The sequence below is a fragment of the Penicillium subrubescens genome (assembly GCF_028828155.1).
Source record: "Penicillium subrubescens strain IBT 31985 chromosome Unknown utg000011l_segment0_segment0, whole genome shotgun sequence".
NCBI lineage: Eukaryota > Fungi > Ascomycota > Eurotiomycetes > Eurotiales > Aspergillaceae > Penicillium > Penicillium subrubescens.
The window spans coordinates 2,000,565-2,020,853 of record NW_026643161.1 but is presented as its reverse complement, the minus strand read 5'-3'; the positions used below and the strand labels follow the sequence as shown (position 1 = coordinate 2,020,853).

Below are 20,289 nucleotides of genomic sequence, written 5' to 3'. Positions count from 1 at the left end.
GCGCTTGTTCTTCCTTTCCCTTTTCTCGTTTCCCTTCTGGCCCCATCGGATCGGTCCTCTCCGATGCAGTGGTCAACACTGCCCGAACGGGCAGTAATGTAACCTACTCTACAGTCAAGGAGTGGTGTAAAATGCGGAGAGGTAGACAATAGTCGCGTGTAAAATTATGAGATGGTTTAATGTCCAGGATCTTCTATTCTATATTCAATTCCACTTGACTAGTCTACTAGTCTCATAATTTACTCTGTCACACAGTACACAGTCTGGTCTATGCACATTAGAATCTACCCTTTAGTGAATCTTTCTACTTCTTAATTCCCCCGAAATGTGGAAATCCGCCACCAGCTGCCACTTTCGGAAGAGGTCACGTGAGCCCCGCAAGCGGCAGTTCGAGTCGGATCCTGTACAGTAGTATCATTCAATGATTTCTACAATTCACATCAAATTCATTATTCTAAAGTAGTACTCCAGTAGAATACTACTTATTTTAAATGCACTCCCTAGTCAGATACTCCTCTACACACCTTAAACCCATTCCAGATGAATCACCACCCTCCGTCTGTCCTTAAGCATTTCCAGTACTCCATCTACACAACCCGTACCTAAGTACATAAAGCCCTGAATAATGGAATACAGTCCATAAAACATCCAATGTCCAATTAGCTTACTAGCAATATCCAATTTCCATCCATGTCCAAGCGCTACTGACTGTAGTAGTTCCGGGGACGCCCCACCACCTTATCTGATCGCCCAATTTTATTTTTCAATCCCCTTGACTCATGAGAAACCCCCTCCTCTGTCCATGACTGGCTCCCTACTTTATCACAGTGGAGTGCACTCTTTGCCAATTGCCAAAAAGCAACCTACGGAGCAGATTCTCCGTCGCTCCGTATAACCTACAGTTACCAACACCCCCCACGTATTCTTTTCGGCTTCTGCTCTTCACCGGGCCCCCAGACTCGGCATTCAGGCACTGACCACCTTGACCTTCTCCTCCTTTCTGGCCATGTCATCTCCGATGTTGCCTCCACGTCACAGTGGTACATACATACTAAAATAGTGAGGGGCGGGTAAATGGAGGTGGACTCATGGAGGGGTTGGTTGTTGGAACTTGGAGGGGTTAAAGTGGGATATGGTCTGACCCGAACCGATCGGCAGAACAGTACAATAAGGATTCTATCATGCTGTTAGAATTGAAGACGATGAAAGCTGCTGTCTATACATGACTCGTAATGTCCCTCATTCAATCATATCTGTTTCTTCTTAACTACCTCTCCTTCAAATCCCTCTCCCTCTCTGCATACAGTCAAATTGAATTTTCATCCCACCCTAGTTAATACTTTCCTGTATGTATGACCTGGTGGCTGGGCGCCACTACATACACCCCCGTCACTAACTAGTGGCATGACAACAGCTAATATGTAACTAAATAATTTATTCGAGCTTTTCTAGCTTCCATGCAGGTGTTATACCCTCTCACATGCTAGAACAAGTGTGCTCGGGCTCTGAGGCTCGGAAAGCTAGGTACTGTACTCCCGAGTCCCAAGCTCAAGCTTGGTGCCAAGACTCAACCCTATTTGCGGATTCGCTGGGGCTCCGATTCACGGCACTTCCCCGGTGAAGAGATGGAGATGGATCCATCTCCCCGGTCATGTTTTTATAACAGTACAAGTGTAGAGCGATAAATGGGATGCCTAATATGATGTTGCGCCCGGATTCAAATATTGGAATCCTTCCTTAGCCATGATGGTATGAGGTATTATTGATTACGGGCGGTAATCGCGTTTTAACGGGGCACTTTTTGATTTTCTTTTTGCTACATTTTGCCACTACAGGATGTACGGCAGGATGATCGACTTTATATGCAACTTTCCTGTTGACCGGGCTGAATCTCGTGTGTCCCCCACATGAGCCGATTAGTAGTGCACTAAGCATGAGGTTAATTGGGGGTACTCTGCCGGGATGTGGGAATTTTGACATTTACCTTCACGTAAACGCCGCCATTCTGGGGCTTGCGCTGACTGCTCTGTACACTTCATCTATCATAGCCCACCCCAGTCAGATCCTGACTTATAATAGCGTGCAATCGTGTTTTCAATCCACCATTTAAATTCACTATCTGATCTCTTAGATATCTGGGGATGGAGATATCCGTGGGGCGCATTGCATCTGCAGTCCACATAGTCTCCAAACTAAGTTTAAAATTGAAGACTAGGCGCGCCCAGTAGAATAGATCCTGCATGATAAATTACGCCCGCTTCGAGTCCGTCGAAACTTTAGGTTTCCTGTCTGACTGGGGCGATGGAGCAGTCGGAACCTTTAGTTGGCGATTCGTGACTAGTAGGTTTTCCCATAGATATTAGCGGATGCTGGCCGGTCTTATCAATCTCTGATGTGGGAACTGCATTTTCGAGCTTCGGTCACGATTGATTTAACTTGTATGAAGGAATATCAAGCATAGGTACTAGATGTAGAGGTATGACGTACTAGGAGCCTTTAATGTTGCAGGAATGTTGTCATTGGCAAGGTAAATCTTGACTCTGCTTCTTCGAAAGCCGCCTATTACACTAAGTTTGAGAGCTCTTGTTGATTACCTATCCTCTGTATGGGTTGCATAACTTTCAATTTCGCTTTTGATGACTATCTTAGTTTGGTTCACCCTTCCTGTACCAAGTCTCATAGCAATATGAGTTTCCAATAGATTCACACCGGTCAATCTATATACTGGAGGACAGTCTACTAGTGTTGAAAAGTAAGATTGTCAACTACATCTCTTGTGTCTATCTATTCAGTTCGTAGATCCCAAAGTAGGCCTCATTCTCTTTCTTGTGCAGAGCGCTATTACATTATAAGTCGACTCGACTCAAAACACAGGTCCTATCGAGTGAGTCGATCATTTAAAGTTCTAGCATGTTGTCTTCACCAGAGGACTAGAAAACAAACAAACCTTCTCTCCAGCTTGTTGACACAATAACCAAACCGGAATTTAGAAGTTCAACCCTGGATATCCAACCCCACAGCCAGGACATTCCCCTCTAGCGCCCGCAGCCTCGCAGAATCCACTCCCGCCATCACCATCACCACATACCCCAGATTCCAGCACGACCAAACAATCCGTCTATCCACTCCTGCATAACTGACTTCAAAACACTAGTATCTCATTCCCCCATCTACGTGGTAATATCCATCCCACCCCGCACCCGCCAAAACAGTGCTCGTGCCGCACTGCGGGATGGGCATCGGCGGACTCCGCACCCTGCGAATAAGAATAGGAAAGAAACCCTCACAACCCCGGTTTCCCTATCATTCCTGAAAGGGAAAGGTTCTGTCGGCGTCATGGGTTATTACGCATTGTTTTTACTCGAGATCTTCATCTAGCTCCGCGCCTCTAGTTTGTTCGGCCGAGTGGTACTACCAGGGCTGATGGTTGAGATCATTGGGTTTTTGTTCTTTTACTCCATGTGGACTTGATGCACCACGACTCTTGGTTGAGATGATTAAGGCAGCATTGCACGAGTGCATCACCGCAGTGGTGAGAGTTTATACAAAGGTACTAACTAGCTATACTGGCTTACAATTTTGCGAAGATTCTACGGGCGCTGATTGCGCAGCGCGTGGGAGGCGGTGTCGCGAAGTGATAGGTCACTTTTTATATACCGCTAGAACCACATGCACGTGTGCTGATAGGCGGGTGATTCAGATTGTATATTACGCGCTGGATGATTCCCTGCATCTGCAGACTGCATATCCTGGTTGAGGTATTTGAGAAATCACCAGGGGAGTGGCGTGGGATACGAGCAGGAAGACAGAGAGGTAGGGAATTCCTGGAATACCTTTGCTAACCGCTGTGATAGATCTCGAGCTCGCCATGTCGCTCTTGCATTTGTTCGGTGTTCGGTATGTCTCTTCAGCTCGACATGATCCTGTTCAGCTTCGTCTATCTTCGTTCCAGATGCAAGACGCCTGCGCCACAGAATACCCATCCCCAGACAGAGAGCTGAACGAGGCCGACATCGTTAAGCCTCAACCCGGGTTCGACCCAAACCTGCAAACTAGACTGTGAAACCTGAATTCTTTACGAAGTAGATCTCAGTGCATTCTGACGTCCAAACCACGCCAAAATGGCGGTCACAAAGTCTTCAAGCCTGATCAGCCCCAACTTGCGACCCAATGACATGAGAACAAGGACCTGCCTTTCTCTGACCAGAATATCGAGACGTCAAGCACTTTGTACTCACTACTACTTGGTCATGCCTCGTGGACCGGCTCTGACAAAGTACGGCTGTACGGCTACATACAAGTTGACCCCTTGCGCGTCTGGCGCCAAAAGATCCGCCGCAAACCTTGAGGGGCCTTCATGCATATCCTGGAACACGGGGCACAGGAATACATGCAAAGCGTATCGCTGTTGTGGACCTTGATCTTGAGCCCACAATTCAGGGAATGGCATTGCCACGTTGTCGAAATTCCCAGATTCAGATTGAGGTCAGAATGACAAATAGCTTTGTCCGACCGCAACGACATTGCATATGGGACCGAGAGCCATTCGGGCGGGCTTCTCTTCTGTCTTAGCTTCTAGTCTTCTGAAAGCTGAGCCATTTGAGCAAGTCAGGCACGAAGCTGGACGCTACTTCCAATCTGTCATGTGGAAATGGAGTGGATATCTTCTGAGACCTTCGCACACAAGCAGTGATTCAAAGAGGAGAGAGGAATGGAGGATGAGGTTCGTAGTACCAAACGCAATTAAAAAACTGATCAAGATAGCGTGCCTATACACATTAATCTTTTATCATTGTCCCATGCGCAAAGAGCGCCTCAAAGAACAAACGAGACTCAATAATCACGTCAACTTTCCCCCTGGTTTGTCTTTGAATTTCGTGCAGCTAACAAGGGACCCGCCTGTTCTTTGTCACCAGAAAAGGGGGCCCCATCATCAGTCCCGAGCTGATCCCATCGACCATGGCAGTTAACTTAGCTAGCCGTGGTGACGCCGTGACGGGTCAGCTACTTGTCAACCGAGGCTTCCACAATTCCAACAACAACCCAGGTTGAAACGCGTCCAATTGATCAGCAAAATACCTTCCTCGTCTAGAAGCCACCACCATTGGGCCGTAGCTTACGGAGATCAGGCGGCAGGCCGGAGTCGTCAAGGAGAGAAACGGGGGCAAAGAAGGGAAGTAAGAAAGGCACACACAGCTCGAGGGGTGGTCCCTGCTTTTGGGCGCCTTGGGCTTTTCGCGCCCGAAGATCCTAGATCGTGTGCCCAGTTCCCACTGCCCTGGCTTGAGCTTCTTGCTTAGGTTTAGTGACGCCATATTTAAACATTTTTAGCATCGACTTGCTTAAAGCTGTGGATAATTATTGTTTCCAGACTTCTAAGTAGTTCATTTGAGATCTTGCCGGGGGGGCAATAGCTGGTGACGGGGGCTTGAGTCGGCGCAGTGCCTAACCAGCTTGGTTAGCTAAAGGCTAACTATCCTTGTTTTGAGCCTAGTTTGTCCTTGCGAGCGTGATCTTTGTTTTTCGACTTCTTTGTTCTCTCAGGTACTGTAAACGACTCGATTATTTGTGGAAGTTCAATCCTTTAGTCCGCTCGTCGTATACCCGAGCACGCCGGCTTCTCTCGGTGCACCACGATCGCAAACTAAACTCTTGGCTTATGGGGTATTCCAGCCAGACGCCTCGGTTTGCGTTAGAGTCCTGTCGACATGCCGTCCTCTTGACAGCCTCCCCCTTTTGTTGATTCAGGGGTGGATAGGTTGATTTGGGCAGGTATCAGAGTAAAACTACCCGTCGGTCGGGAAGGATCCGTTCTATATCGAAAATTAATTCGTTGGCTCTCCGCCAGCCACTGTCAAGTATGCGGCATGATATATTGATGTGCAGGACTAGGCACGAACAAATGTACATGTGTATATTGGATGCAATGGCCGCGTTTTGACCAGTCATCTTTGCGGTGTAAGAGAATTGCTGAATGCACAGGTAAACCTCGAGTGTCCTCGTGGACAACTGATTTCAATCATGACTAGGCGCCTTGCAGTAGATTATTAGCGCAGTCATCGAGCCGAGAAGTTAGGATCCGGTTTTCGAGGTAAAGCAAGTCTGCCCCTTTTTTCCTAGTATCTGTTTCTCGTTTGACGAGAAAGAAAGAATTGAAAGAAAGTACTCCGTAAATAATAAAAGCCATTAATCATTAACAAAAAGGGGGACAGGGAACGGAGAATGGGCATCCAAGCAGTTGGTAAAAGTTAGACAAAAGGAGGAAAGACAGTGGACCAGAATAGTTATTAGAATCGACGCCGTCTCGATTGCGCTAGCCAATAGGAATGAATAAGTGAACGATGAGATCTCTCGACTCCGTAATACATGCAGAGTTACCCGGCGCAAGGACGCAGCCTTACCTCAATGGATGATCCAGATACCGGGGGGGAGGGGGGGGGCTGCGGCGCTGCGGCAGGCTAAAAACCGCGGGCAAATCAGGAAGCGGGAATGGTCAACTAAGAATAACATAGGAAAATAATTGCGAAGATAATTGACATTTTCCAAAAGACACTACATTTTAGTACTACTACTAATAGTTAGTTACTGGGTCTGAATCGGATATCGGAAGCCTCCCATCAACCTAGCCGAACACGACCGTGGGAAGAGAAGTTCAGAACCGGCGGATGTTCCTCGTTTTGAATGACTTGCCGCTATGGGGAGGCAAAAGAGGGGCCACTCGAGAGTGGAAAGAATCCATTGGATCTAACAAGTGAACCATACCTTGCTCTTGCCAAGTTGGGGGTTACTCTACTATCTAGTATTATTATAACTACAGTATATTATTTTGCTATCAATTATTTGAACGCATCAATTTTGTCCTACCCTAGAATCAACTAATCGTCACGGTTCTAGGGAATGTAATCAAACTACACTTTTGTATAGCCATCCAGTGGTCCAATAACCGGCCCAGCGAACTCACTGTCTAATAATCCCGAGAATCCTCAATTTCTCCTTCGTCCACCACCATCCTCCTCATCTAGATCGATCCAGTATCCACCCATGAGCCGTGGACAGCAAGATCTGAGGGGCAAGGGCCTTGGTGACCATAATTGGCCTAACCGGATAGACCCGTTCTGATGGATCCGATTTCAAACCAAAAAATTACTCCAAAAAATGCTCCGTATACTTAGGAATCCACTAATATTCCTCTCCGCAAGATTTCTTCTCCCTCCTGGGCTCTGTTTCTATGAACGTTCCAGAATAAAACCCCCGATTTTCTTTTGAATCTGATTCTTATCTTAGACTGTGATTCCGTTAGTTCCTTACTTTTTTTTTCTCTACTCTTTCTTCCACTTCTTTTCTTCTTCCTATTTAATCCCTTTTATTTGCTATTTTTTCCTTCTCGCTGCGGCCGTTGATTTCCCCCCCCTCAGCCATGTATGTTCGCGATTCTTTTACCTCATAATTCATCCCCCACAAGGGATTTTCCATTTCCTCGATTCTCGACTCTACAAAATCCTTTTACTATCCCCAATCGGACAATTCGGGCCATGAACTGTCTCCCTAGATGGCCCTCCCTCTAACAGATGTCCATGAATAAGCCCCAATCTGGCCGAGGACTCGGGGCCATCAGAGATCTGTTCCGCTCTGCTCCCCCGCCTTCCTCTTCTTCATCCTCCCCTTCCCCCCGGCGCCGAGTCTCCCTCCTGGTTCGTCGAGGTAGGGATCTCTTTTCAAACAAGTAACCATTCCCCCCTATCCAGTTGCTGCTTTGATTCTGGCTTTCTATCGTTGTGGTTCCACCCCCAATCTTTCACGTTCAGACGCTGTTGGGGCAAGGCGAATCCAAATGCCCCGCTAAGCCAACCCCAACACGAAGGAGAACTGTCAGACAAGACCCAATGACAAGATTTCGAGAAACAAACAAAGAACAAAGGACAAAGAACACGGCTAAAACCAAGACTCGCCCACAGATACTCTGTAGAGCCGCCCAGATCAGCATCATCATCCCGCATGAACTCACAATCGCAATTCGATCCGGCCGCCATGATCGGGCTGGTCGGAGTCTCACCCGGGAGAACAGAAGACAACTTTGACATTTTCGAATGGTATCCACGGTATCAAAGCTGCCAACGCTATTTCCTCGATCATGCACAACACAGCGTGCCCGTCCAGGCACTATCTGCCTTTTTGAACATCAAATTACCCTTCCAACGACAACCAAACCCGATCATGAATTCAATTCCCGTGTCCGCACCATCTCCAGCAGGAGCGGCACCACCAGGCCCAACACCATCAGGTCCGCCCGCCGTCTCTTTGATACCGTACATCCGCCGTCTGGTCGCCACGGGCATGGATTTCCCAGGAGTACTGCATGGATTCTTCGGCGACGACTGGGGCACGGGCGTTGGCCCTTTGCACGAGCAAGAACGTCGCAATTATCTATTCGCTGCGAAGAGCGGCGGCTGGGCATCCGTGAAGAAAGATTACGATATCCCCCCGCTGGAAACGATTCCATTCCTGCGCCCGCTGCAGGGTTCCTTGGACGCGGAGATTGAGGCCGCGGAGCGCAGTTGGAGCGAGTGGCTTGCCATGGAGGACTGGATGGTTGGTCCCCGTGCGCCAGATATTCTTCACGACTCTTCTTCACAGAATTCGCGGCCAAGGAGTTCTCGCTGATTGACCGACACTTTTTCCATCTCCTCTTTCCGGTACTATTTTCTTTCTATGACATGTGTTCATCATCTACTTTTACTCCCCCTGTCACCTTGTGTCGTGTCTATATTGTTCTGTCGGACATCACATCCCGCGTTGGATTGGCGACATGGCATCCATTGGGTCCTCCGCGCCCATTGGAATTGTCTAGCGATCTTGTACCTTTTCTTTCTATGGGCTCTTTCAAAGCGTCATTTGATACAGCATTACATCAGGGTTCTGTGTCTGGTCGGACACTGACTACCCTTTCCCGACTCCCTTGCATTCTACAGAACAGAGGGGCTGCGAGTGTTCTCGCAGCTAGGCCCTGCATCTCCCAAGCTAGAATTGTTGGATATGACTATGCATACATTCCCAAGCATGGAATAAATCACAACAGTACATTACCCAGTGCTATGGTCTTCTCCCAAGCTCTCTACCTAAAAACTGTACCAGCACCACTTCCTATGTATAGGACGGCTTCAAGCGATAACCTCAAGTCGATCTCAAATGAATTGAATTCAAAAGGCACAAATTTAGAAAGAAGGAGCACAACTCAAACCAAAATTACTGCACACCGTACCTGCCACACCAACGCATCGGATCGGAAGGGGGGCCGCTCAGCTCAAGAAAAGCAAAAGAAGAAATGAGAAAGGAAACCGAAGCTGAATATCATAGCCTAACCCGTGCCCGTGGCAAATGTCATTTCGGCTGGAAGACTCATGTCACCAGGCCCAAAGCCCTTCGACTTCGCACTTGACTCGGCTTTAGGGGAAAGGGTGGAGTACAGTCCATATAAAGAAAGAGGGTCAGGCCCAATGCGGGTGGATGTTGGACAATCATTGCCCCTGCCAGACAGTGAACCGTGCTAGGACCTGAACCAGAACCAGGTATTCTGGCTTCCAATTTGTTTTCTCCTATCATTATTATTATTTTGTGCGAAGGGGGACCGCGGATGTTGAATAGGGGAATGAATGCGATCGAAACCATGAACCATGAATCACGATAGCCAAAGCAACTTTTTTCTCCTCTTTTCTCTCTCACTGTCAATGTACTGAGTCTCTCTTCCATTTCAACCCCACTAGTTTGCGCTTTTCCGCTGTGGACACCCCAGATCCAATCCCGGTCTTGACCAGAGGCGTCAGTCCCTTGGAAGGCTTCGATACAGCGGAGCTTGGTATTTTTTTTGGATCTTTTCTTTGTTCATCTTGGAGAGTATATTTTGAGGAACTGTCGGGTACAATCCGCTGTTAAACGGTTCGTGGCATCGGGATGCGTTTCGAACCAGAATCGAGGTATCCGTGGTTCAACGATTCACTTTCCGACCGGTCCGTGTCGCTTGGCATGTGTCTTTTGACATGAATCATTCGGTGTAGGGGCTATTATACATGGCTGGATTATCGGGCAGAGTTAGAATCTGAATATGAAATACATTGGAGCTTACAAGTATCTCACGAGGCTGTGTTGAAATCCCGAATCCCGTTCGTTCGGGATAGACCTGCAAATCAAATCCCAACCATGACATATGTACCCAGCTCGGACATCCAAGATCCAGGAAATCCTCAAAACTAAGAAACCTCAGCATCCAATCACCGCCCCCAAGCTACAGCCTCACCAAATCCAAAGCGCAATATATTTCTTCAAAGCCTGAATAATAATACCTGTTCTTGTCCTCCCAGCATCCGTGCCGCGCTCGAGGAGTCGAGGGTGTATGTGGCGTGGCTGAAATGGGGGCCTAGCTCACTCTTAGCCTGCCACTAACAGGGGCCCTGCGGAGTACAAAGACTCGATTGACGAATCGCTATTGGTGTCTATCAGAAATTCTCCGAGATCATCCTGGCTTAAAGTTCCGGAATACGATGTCTGGACGTGAGCTTTAGAATATTGAATATTGGATATTGGGTATTCGGGCACGATCGTCGTCGATTGTTCGAGGCCTCAGTCAGGGGATGGGTGGATAGGAGGGGAGGTAGGGGATAGGGATTTTGTTTGGTTAGTGGTTCTGGAGAGCGGAAGTGCATTTCCGCTAATTAAGTGCAGAGAGGAGTAAAGCCCCTATGTTTGTTCTCTAGACGGTTTGGACATTGAGTTTCTGAGGTTATTTCTCGGGAGATCTCGCACTACAGCGAGATCCAAAGCCTGACAAAGATGAAAATCATGAATGGTACTATTTTGGGGTAATTGTACGAAGCACGGAAGATAAAACTTCAATTTTACCTACTTGTGAAACCCTAGCGTCGCCACAGGATCGATTCGATCACGATCGATCATGCAGAAAGAAGCGCGCCCGATCAGGAGCAGCCACCAATGGCAATAGTGGTACGATTATCTACTGCAATTTTTGACGTAGAGTATGGTATCTCTCGAGTCATGCCCTTCGACACCCACCAACAGCTCCCTCCACAGATCTACTCATCAATTCATGGTACGCCGGTATCTGTCAGCCGAAAAGGTGAACGCCGCGCAAACTGTTTCTGCTAAGTGGATCGTGACCCAATACCTGAGTGCTCCTCTCTTCGTCACAAATTGAAATCTTGGATTCTGTTCTCCATCCGGCTCCATTCAGAGCCCGCCTTGCGCTCAACTTGCAAGTCCTGCCCAGAGGTGGTTCGGTAACGGCTATAGCCCTAAGTGGGGGTTTTTGGTCGGCTTGGCTGCCTTTCTTATCGTACTGCTATACCTAGTATTCAGTATGTGTCTCCAGGGCCCTGGGCCTCGGTGAAAAGCTCGGTGGGCTCATTGCGTTCGGGTTCCGTGGTTCGGCTTGTGGGCTCGGGATGTGGAGGTCCTAAGTAATGTTGCCGTTTTTCATATGCCTGCATTCATGGAAATTTGGTTTGAAAACAATGTTTATTTCATAAGGAAAACGAGAGAAGAAGACATGGGGCTCCGTTGTACAATCTCGTTATTTATCTGAACAGTGGGCAGCAGGGCCTATCAGATAAATCGTCATAATGATATGGAGACGCTGAAAGCACCGAAAGAGACCTCATAAGAGCTGTATCATTGAAGGGCCAAGATCTCTTAATTTGACTGTACGAGCACCTGTGTGGCATTCTCCGCCTGTTCCTGCTTGATCTACACAGAGATTGTGTCCTGACCATTTTGATACTGCCCCGAGACTGGACTGAATAATGAAAACCATGGATCTTTCAATGGTCCACCAAACACAACAGCACTGTTGACATGATCATGAAGAGACGAACTTTCATTATTCCTGTTGGATCGAATTGGCGTAATTTGTTGTAAGTACTCAGGCTGATTCCAGCATGACCCGTGATCGTCGTGCTGACATGCCCGGAACGGTGAACCGGTCAGTTGCCAGCCACCATCATTCAACAAGCGTCGGACATCTTGCTCAGAAGAGCCACCGTTCGTCTCCGACAAGTGCTTAATACTCTGGATCAGTGCAGCGAGGAGGTCATGATAATGAGGCAACATGTTGCAAGGTGAAGAGGAATCTGGTGTACGTTGGGCAACGATTACATCTCCGAGATCCGAGCAGAAGAGACAATCGATCTCATTCAAGAGAGATAGCCATGCTAGGCTATCTTTCTTAAGTCTTGTCTTCTTCAAAGTGGTCGTCTGAGGTTCGCACACAATGTCCATGAACTCGTACCCGTATATTTCCTTTCCTTTGGGTTTTGGTGCAGAATTCTGCCCAGATTGATCGAAAATCCAATGATGAGTTTCTCAACCGTCAACGTGTATCGCCCTTCGTCTGTCTCTTGAATCACCATTTCTCCTTTGTCTACCAAAGCGTCATAAGATGCGTCCGGGTGCAGAGAGGCAGTAGAAGTAACAGGAACATCCTCTCCTCGAAATTTCTCCGGAATCCTTTTCCAATACACCAACAACATGTGATGAAACACCGAGATCAAAGGGACTAACCAAGCCCGCATGGTGGCGACATCATAGAGAACAATCTGCTTCAACCTACTGCTGTTCAAGCAATTCAGGTACTCATCAGATGGAGAAAGCTTGATCGTATTGTTCACCAAATTTAAGGACGCGCCGACTCGAATGCCGAAGTGAGCTGGTGATGCAGACTGCGCAAGAGTTTGAAGGTTAATGTTTGCGAGCTCCCATGAAAAGGGTTTCCTTTTTGCACCAGACCATGTCACATTGAGATTGTCGGTACTGGCACCCAATCTAAGGTCTGCCTGCGAGCACCATCCCAAGAGCGCTTTTTTGGAACGCAGGTATTGCAAATTTGTAGTTGGAAGTCAATCCGACCGTATTGCTTCGAGGTCAGAAACCTTTATTTGGCTATCATCATTTGAGGTCTCCAAATGCCATAAGATCATTTCATCAGAGATTTCTCTTACTGGAATGAGAGCGTTTGAGTAGCCCAAGAACACAAGGCCAGGCTCTAAAGGATTGTCAGGGGAAGTATCAATGAGGACTGGATACTCCACGGCTGCAAATCGAATCATAATATCGCAGTCTAGCTCTAGGCCTCGGCATGCTTCTTGATTGTGTTTTTTAGGCTCGATAGTGATCACTGCAGATTTGAAGAGTCTTTTCCAGCAATTGCCTAAGCCTTCTGACTTAGGATAGAGCTTCATGTTGCTTAGTGAGAAGTGATTAGGTCTGCTACGCAATTGATACATCGTTGACAGACCAATCGAATCTGGAACTTGCTTTCAGATAGTGAGGAAAATCCACCTAAACATGCTTTGTATCTCCTTGTTAAGAAGACTGTTTTCCAGAACAAGTCGTTTTGGAAAAACCTTGATAGTCATGTATCAGTCGACTAATTTCCGCATGAGTACTCAGTAAAAGAAGGGACTCAGGTAAAGCTCACAATATACCCCATCACTGCTGATCAGTGCTCTAACAATTCCTTTCAGAAATCTAACGCCCGAATCGCCGTATGCTTTCAAGAGAAAATCATAAATCGTCGAAAATTCAACCGTATCTTTTTGCCGGACCAGCACTGCCATACTGAACAGCCAAGATTGCAAGTCTTCACGATTCTTGGCCATATCAGGTAATTCGCAGTGAAACTCAGTGACCTGGGGCTTGTTGGTTGAAAGGACAAAGGGTAGTTGGGGATTTGTCTGATCTTCGGTTGACAGCGGGCTGTGCAGATTTTCTCTATCAATCTAGTCGGCTGCTAGAGGATGTAAAGCAGCGCCGTGCTTGATCAATAACCGAGTTAAAGGCCGATTCTTGAGCTGTATGGCCATGGAGATGGCATCCCCATAGTCACCTCTTGAAAATGGCGTATTGGGATCAACACCAGCCTCTAGTAATGCTGCGACACTCTCCAACTTTTTGGAAGAAATAGCAGCGGCAAGGGCATAAGGAAACTTCCCATTTTCCAACTCCAGGCCAACCTCTGCCCCACGTTGAATGAGTAGTTTGACCACATCAGGCTCATTCATATAGGAAGCTGCAGCTAGAGCACTGCCGTAGTGACCTGAAGTGACTACCATATTGATCGAAGCTCCGGCATCAAGTAGACTGGAAGATGTTGCAACGGTCCCTTCCCCGGAGGCTGCTGTAAGTGCGCTGCCGTATTCTCCATGGGCCAGTTGCATGTCAACATCAGCTCCATGTAGGAGAAGTGCCTTCAAGCTGGAAACTTTGCTCCCTCGACAAGCAGCGACGAGGGCGCTTCCGTGCTCTCCGCTTGTCACCGGAAGATTTACCTCGGCGCCTAGATCCAACAAAGTTTTCAACATTTCCACGTTTTCACGCTGCGCAGCAATACAAAGAGGACTTCCTTGAGTGTCTTGTTGGTTGATGTTGAAGCCTTGGTTGATCTTCCTTTTCACAACGTTGATGTCATCCAGGCAAATGGCTAGATGCATTCCTTCGAAAGGCTTTCGAACGAGATTTGGATTGACATGTCAGTATTCCTGTAATATCGGGTGTTGCATTGCATTTGAATGGAAGTCTCTCACTGAGAGGAAATCAACATCATTGAATCCAGCATCGGGAGGCGGGTTTTCAAAGGAGAGAAGCCGGCTCTGAAGTGGCCCTTTCTTTCTTGAGCGTAGCCTCGGGTAGATTGCCTTTCTCATGCACACAGAAATCGCCGTCATGAAGCGGGTCCTGAAGGGAGCGACGCCGCCTCTGGCGTGATGCTACTGTTTCTCTTGCATAGCGTGGAGTCTATTCAAACTGATCTGTTCCATGTCGGGGCGATAGCCTTTTCGAACGATCAACGGATTCACCATCAGGAAGCGGGTTTTGAAGGGAGCGATGCCGCCTCTGGGTTGATTCTATTCTTACATCAGCATAGCTTGTGCTAGATTGCCTTTCGTCTGGCTGCGCCGTTCCATGCTGGGGCAAACGGTGTTTCGCACGATCCTGCGGGCGAGATAAGGAGCCAGGATCTTCAACGTTTGGCCCGGTATGCAAGGGGTCCTCAAACTTGTCTAGTCTCCCTGCAGTCTCAGTTCTGATGGTTTCGCCCTGTAGTTCAGGCTCCGTTCTCCATTTCACATAGCGAGATGGCCTACGGCTGCGTCGCCCCGAGCCCATAAAGATATCCGGGGGTGATTCATGTGAAACATATGAATCCCTTGAGAAAAGTAATCTCATACGGTCGTTCTCTGATTTTAGCAGATAACTTTTCAGTAGTTTTGGGGATGGTGGTGGACTCATGATGACTAGATGCAATAGTCCCTGTGGGTAACGTGAGGATTGCCTAGCTTCTCAAGTCTGTGGGCTTCCGTCCTAGGTGACCTTAAATAGAAGAGATGCGGGGTCACAGTTCTCAGCCTCATTAGGCCATAATAAAAAGCTGAAGTGGCAAGCATTGATTTGTTCATCACTGGACGCTAGGTATGCTGGCAAACGGAGAATGCGGCGCATAATCTGCGCCTCCTATTTGTGGTAATCCCTGCTGTAAGAACGAACGCGAAGCTTCTTACAGTGACGTATGAGGGAGATGATGGTATTAACAAATCATGTCCGATTTTGACTATTAACAAATCATGTCCGGTTTTGACTTGCCTATTGAAACCCCATCTATATATGCCTTCATGTGAACGAGTCTTAGTACGCGCTGACATGACTCGTCTAGCGCGTGTGAGAAAAGCGATCGGAAGGATGAATGGCAGCAGAGCAGACTAAGTGAAACGTCAGCTACGCACTTACGCTGCGCCCCCGCAGGGACCTCAGGCCTAAGCTCTATGGGTATCTTCCTATCCTAACTATTATATGAAGAGTCGAGAGATAAGGTACAGAGTTTACGTTTGGGTGTGTGCTTCAAATTCGGGAAATACAGTAGTTAGATATCGGGCACCTGAGACCACTTCATCGAACGGAACCGCTTGTCGTGTACACAGATATCGGCCAGCACGATGTCTGCTAGTCAAAGCCCACCTAGACGTTTTTATGCGACCGGTTTCCAAGTTTGTTGAGATAGGTGGTAGATTGAAGCACTATACAAAGCCACGAGTAGCAACAACCACCTATCAATGATCCCTCCAAACGCCATCGCTAAAATGCAAGTATTAGATCCGAAAGAGCCAGAAGCAGCCCGCGAAGGTATATACAACAAGTAATACTGCGAGTATTACCCAAGTTTTCAAATGCCCTGAGCAACGCCACCAATCGGCGCCACAGAGACGGGGTATCTTCGAAATCAGCAACAAAAAAAGCCGAAAAAGAGAAATGTGCATTCATCACAATTCCCCCGCAATCCTCACCCTCTTAACACCCTCATGCCCCGAAGACTGCGACTCAACCCGCGAACTCTCATTCGAACTCCCCTTCGACCCCCTGACACTCATACTCCCACTCCCACTCCGTACACTCCTCATCCGCGGACTCTGATGCGTCTCCCCCGGCATCGGCAAATCAGGCAACAAATCCGGATCAGAGACCAGACTGCGCGGCCGCGACAGCACACCCCCAACAGAATGATTCTGTTTTTCGCGCTTCACGCCGCCACCGCCGGGGGCTTTACTTCTTCGACGGTGGTGTCGACGTAGATACTCGTTCGGTACGGGGTCAACCTGTTTTTTCACGGCGGGGACGAAGTTGAGATATACCGGGAAAATAGCGCCGGCTGCGAAGAGGGCGACTAGCACGGAGAAAGAATATGGCTGGCCGTGGGAGAGGTAGGCGGCGTATTCGGCGAAGGGGAAGAAAGTTCCACCGCTGATAGCCATTGTCATGAATACGGCGGCTGTTTTTGTATGTTGAGCCGTGCCGCGGAGGGAGAGAGCGAAAATAATACTGAACGCGCCGCTTTCGAACAGGTAGATGAACATGGTCATTATGATAGCCGCGGATCCTGATGTTTTCATAGATAGCACTGTGAAAACGATCATACCGAGGTAGGAGACCATTAAGATCCAGCGGGGTTTGAGGAACCACTGCGCGAAAGCGGCGATGAATCTGCCTACCGCGAAGACGCTGTGGCCGATTGTGAGGAACTCGAAGGGGCCGAGGGAGGTTGTGGGGTTGGCGTTTTGGACGAAACGTTCCAATGAGGTGGAGAGGACTTCTTGGCCGGCTACGTAGAAGAATTGGGACCAGATGCCAAGGCCGAGGGTGAGCCAGACGACTGGGATGCCGATGACTTTGGTCATGTTGTCTTCTCTGCGGCGGTTGGCGAGTTCTTCGAGGTCTTCGTCTGAGGCTTCGGGGATGGGGAGGTAGTAGAAGGCGACTGCGAGGAGGACGTCGAAGAGGGCGATTCCGAGGTATGTCCATTGCACGTCGACGAGAGATGCGGCGTCTTGGACGTCCTTGAAAAGGACCTTTTTGGCTAGAAGGGGAGATACCACACTGCCGATGGCTTGAACACCCTGTGAGATGTTCAATCGGATTTCTGAGTTCTCCAGAGGACCACAAAGCGCGATGAAGGGGTTGGCTGCGGTTTCCAAGACCGCAAGGCCGAATCCGACGATGAAATTGGAGAGGGTGAATGCAGCGGTAGATGCGAGAACTGCAGATGGCCAGAATATGAGGGTACCGCAGGCATATATGTATAGTCCAGTGATGAAGGTGGACTTGAACCCCCAGGTCTTCAGAACTGGACGTCCGACCAGCAACGGGCCAACGACATACCCACCGAAATAGGCGCCATGAAGGCCCAGCGAGTGCCACGTATCCAGCTGAACGATGGTCTGAAACTGCGCATTCAGTATATCAAGCAAGCCGTACGCGAAGCCCCATAGGAAGAACAAAAGGGTCGTCAATGCGATGGGGGCAATTGACTCTCGGTTGTTCAACTTGAGCATGCTTTGTGGATTCTTCATATTGACGAAATCGAAAAATGTAATATCAGGCGGGTAGGACGCGCTTGTATGAGTATTCGCTTCAGTATCGGTAGGAGCGTTCCCAGGCTCGCCCAGAAAATCGAGAATGCCCATTGGCGCATTAGAGCTCTGCCTACGAGCGGCAATGCTGCCACTTCTTGTTTGGGAGCGCTTGCTTCCATCACTGACGGATGGTGATACCGCGGGAGATGCGTTGAGGGAGCCCTGTATCACCGCAGGAGATGGGACCGCAACCTGATTTTCACCTGTTGCGTAGTTGTTCCGGGGACTCGTATAAGGGTCGTCGGTATCTCTGATCAATTTCGGCACCAGGCGAGCGACAAGTGGTTTGAGACTTGGTACACAGCCGCAAATGACCGAGACGTTGACTTCGACGACGGACCACATGAACGAGAGCGAGGCGTACCCTAGACAGACAAGATTCTGTTAGCGCAATTCTCCGAATCAAATGACTTGAAAGGGACTGGCAGCTTACAGCTAAAGTCAGTAGTGGTGTTACCCTGCAAATGAATCGATTTCACGGCCAGTGATCGCGAGATTGCGGCTTGTTGCAGGAACGCGATTCGAATGACATCGACCACCGCCACGAAGAAGCCAAAGCTGAATGTAATCACCAAAATGACCTTTTGTTTATATGGAAGACGCATCTGCGTCAGGATTGGTATCGGGAGGAATAAAATGGCCAGGTCGGTGATGATATTGACGGGGGACGAGGAAAGGTAGAGCGTGACGATGTCGGTACACTTTGCGCGGGGGGGAACTGTCGAGTAGAACGCAGCGGATACAGGGCGACATTGGAATACATTGACCATTGTCAAGGCAAAGCCTGCACAGTTGACTACGGCGAGTGTAGCATAATTTGCCCATCGGAAGACTTTTTGGTTTTTTGTCAAGGTCAGGTAAAACACGAGGATGGAGGTTTTGACAGCCATGAGTGCCGGATTCTAAGAGACCAATATATTAGCACGATTAATGTCTGAACACTACGAACAGAGACTGAACTCACATATAGCACCGTAAATGCGTAGTTGGCTCTATTTAGCGCCTCTTTATTGTCGTCTGGGATGTCGCTTGAGTGTAGGCCGAATCCGTGCTGAGTCGCGTAGAACAGCGAGAATGAGAAACCAAAATCGATCAGCTAAAGCTAGGATTAGCAATGAAACTACCATATAGACATCACCAGAGCACCATATATCCGCGCCTTCGATTCAGAACAGGGATGCGCCCATTCAAGCGCAACCATCCCGGGCGCATGCAGGGACCCTTGGGAACAACAACGTACCCACGCGAGCAGCATCAAATAATCTTGTAACCCGACCCTACGCACAACAAAGATGCGCGAGACAAACCGCAAAGCCACAAAGATACTCGCGATCACAAAGAAGGTGATCGAGACACCCAGCGTAGCCGGTCGACGAGTTTCCATGATGACGGCACCGCGCACCGCAGGCGCGGACAGCTTTCCACACTCACAAAGCCCCTAGTCGGGTATCGATTGAAAGGCAGACGTGCCTCAATGCATATTCGCGATCGGAGGAGGGAGGATTTGCGTATAGGGCCAGCTTCGGCTCCATGGTCTCTAGGGGAGAGACCGTTAGGTGTGGTTGAGTTGGAACTTGGAAGTTTGTCCGACGAATCCGGGGTAAAACAAGGCTGGGGAGGAAGACCCAGACCCGCTCAAGGGAGGCGAGGAGGAGAAGCGTGGGATACAAGAGGTTTAACAGGCGCAGAAACCAACGAGACTTGACATAGGAGTGCACATCCAGACTCGAATAGGGTCGATCAGCGCAGCATTGATCCTGTGAGGGGGAAAAAGCGAGTGGGAGAGCCAAAAGCGTGATCATCGTGAGATTCTTTCTTATTGGCTCCCAATTGGTCCCTTATTCCCCCTCCAAAAAGTGAATTTTTTTTCGTTTCCCCGCCGCGATCGGAACCGAAACTCCGCTGATGCGCTATTATCAGTCAGTCACGACCGCTGGGAAAACGGTTAAACCTAATTGAAGTGCCCCGTATGTATGTCTCTTCCTCCTGTCTCAGATTTCCATCGTGAGTCTCTCTAATAACGGCCATTGTCGAACTAATTATACACAGACAATCCGTCAGTTCTCGATGTATAGAGCTACGTCATACACAACTCTCCTCTCAACGCTCAATCAGAGAGGAAAGAGGATGCTATTCGTACCAGCAACCCCTCAATGACCCCCAATCACCTCCACGCTCATCCACTGGCTCACCAATGACCACCTGGATAGTCCTGCCCCGTGTGGTTCTTGGGACGAGGCCCAGCGCCACTCGATCCACATCTTAAACCTTCCAATATTAACGGGCAAACACTCCAGTCTCACGAGGATCATACACGCGCCCC

General features: G+C 48.7%; 5 protein-coding genes across 5 annotated transcripts; 2 read left to right on the top strand and 3 right to left on the bottom strand.

Annotated features, from left to right (window-relative positions):
- Nucleotides 1-3,868: 3,868 nt before the first annotated feature.
- On the top strand, nucleotides 3,869-4,063 carry N7473_013030 (uncharacterized protein; the record flags this gene model as incomplete). Its single annotated transcript, XM_057158969.1, has 1 exon — nucleotides 3,869-4,063. The coding sequence occupies one exon, from the start codon at nucleotides 3,869-3,871 to the stop codon at nucleotides 4,061-4,063; it is 195 nt and encodes a 64-aa protein (XP_057002923.1).
- A 3,932-nt stretch (nucleotides 4,064-7,995) lies between these two features.
- N7473_013029 (uncharacterized protein) lies at nucleotides 7,996-8,661 on the top strand (the record flags this gene model as incomplete). The annotated part of the gene is made up of 1 exon (XM_057158968.1): nucleotides 7,996-8,661. The coding sequence occupies one exon, from the start codon at nucleotides 7,996-7,998 to the stop codon at nucleotides 8,659-8,661; it is 666 nt and encodes a 221-aa protein (XP_057002922.1).
- Nucleotides 8,662-11,754: 3,093 nt separating this feature from the next.
- Nucleotides 11,755-12,117, bottom strand: N7473_013028 (uncharacterized protein; the record flags this gene model as incomplete). The annotated part of the gene is made up of 1 exon (XM_057158967.1): nucleotides 11,755-12,117. The coding sequence occupies one exon, from the start codon at nucleotides 12,115-12,117 to the stop codon at nucleotides 11,755-11,757; it is 363 nt and encodes a 120-aa protein (XP_057002921.1).
- Nucleotides 12,118-13,784: 1,667 nt separating this feature from the next.
- Nucleotides 13,785-14,495, bottom strand: N7473_013027 (ankyrin repeat domain-containing protein; the record flags this gene model as incomplete). The annotated part of the gene is made up of 1 exon (XM_057158966.1): nucleotides 13,785-14,495. One exon carries the CDS (start codon nucleotides 14,493-14,495, stop codon nucleotides 13,785-13,787), a length of 711 nt encoding a protein of 236 aa, XP_057002920.1.
- Nucleotides 14,496-16,319: 1,824 nt separating this feature from the next.
- On the bottom strand, nucleotides 16,320-19,350 carry N7473_013026 (putative MFS monosaccharide transporter; the record flags this gene model as incomplete). The annotated part of the gene is made up of 4 exons (XM_057158965.1): nucleotides 16,320-18,331; nucleotides 18,400-18,868; nucleotides 18,931-19,062; nucleotides 19,207-19,350. The coding sequence occupies 4 exons, from the start codon at nucleotides 19,348-19,350 to the stop codon at nucleotides 16,320-16,322; spliced, it is 2,757 nt and encodes a 918-aa protein (XP_057002919.1).
- Nucleotides 19,351-20,289: the final 939 nt, after the last annotated feature.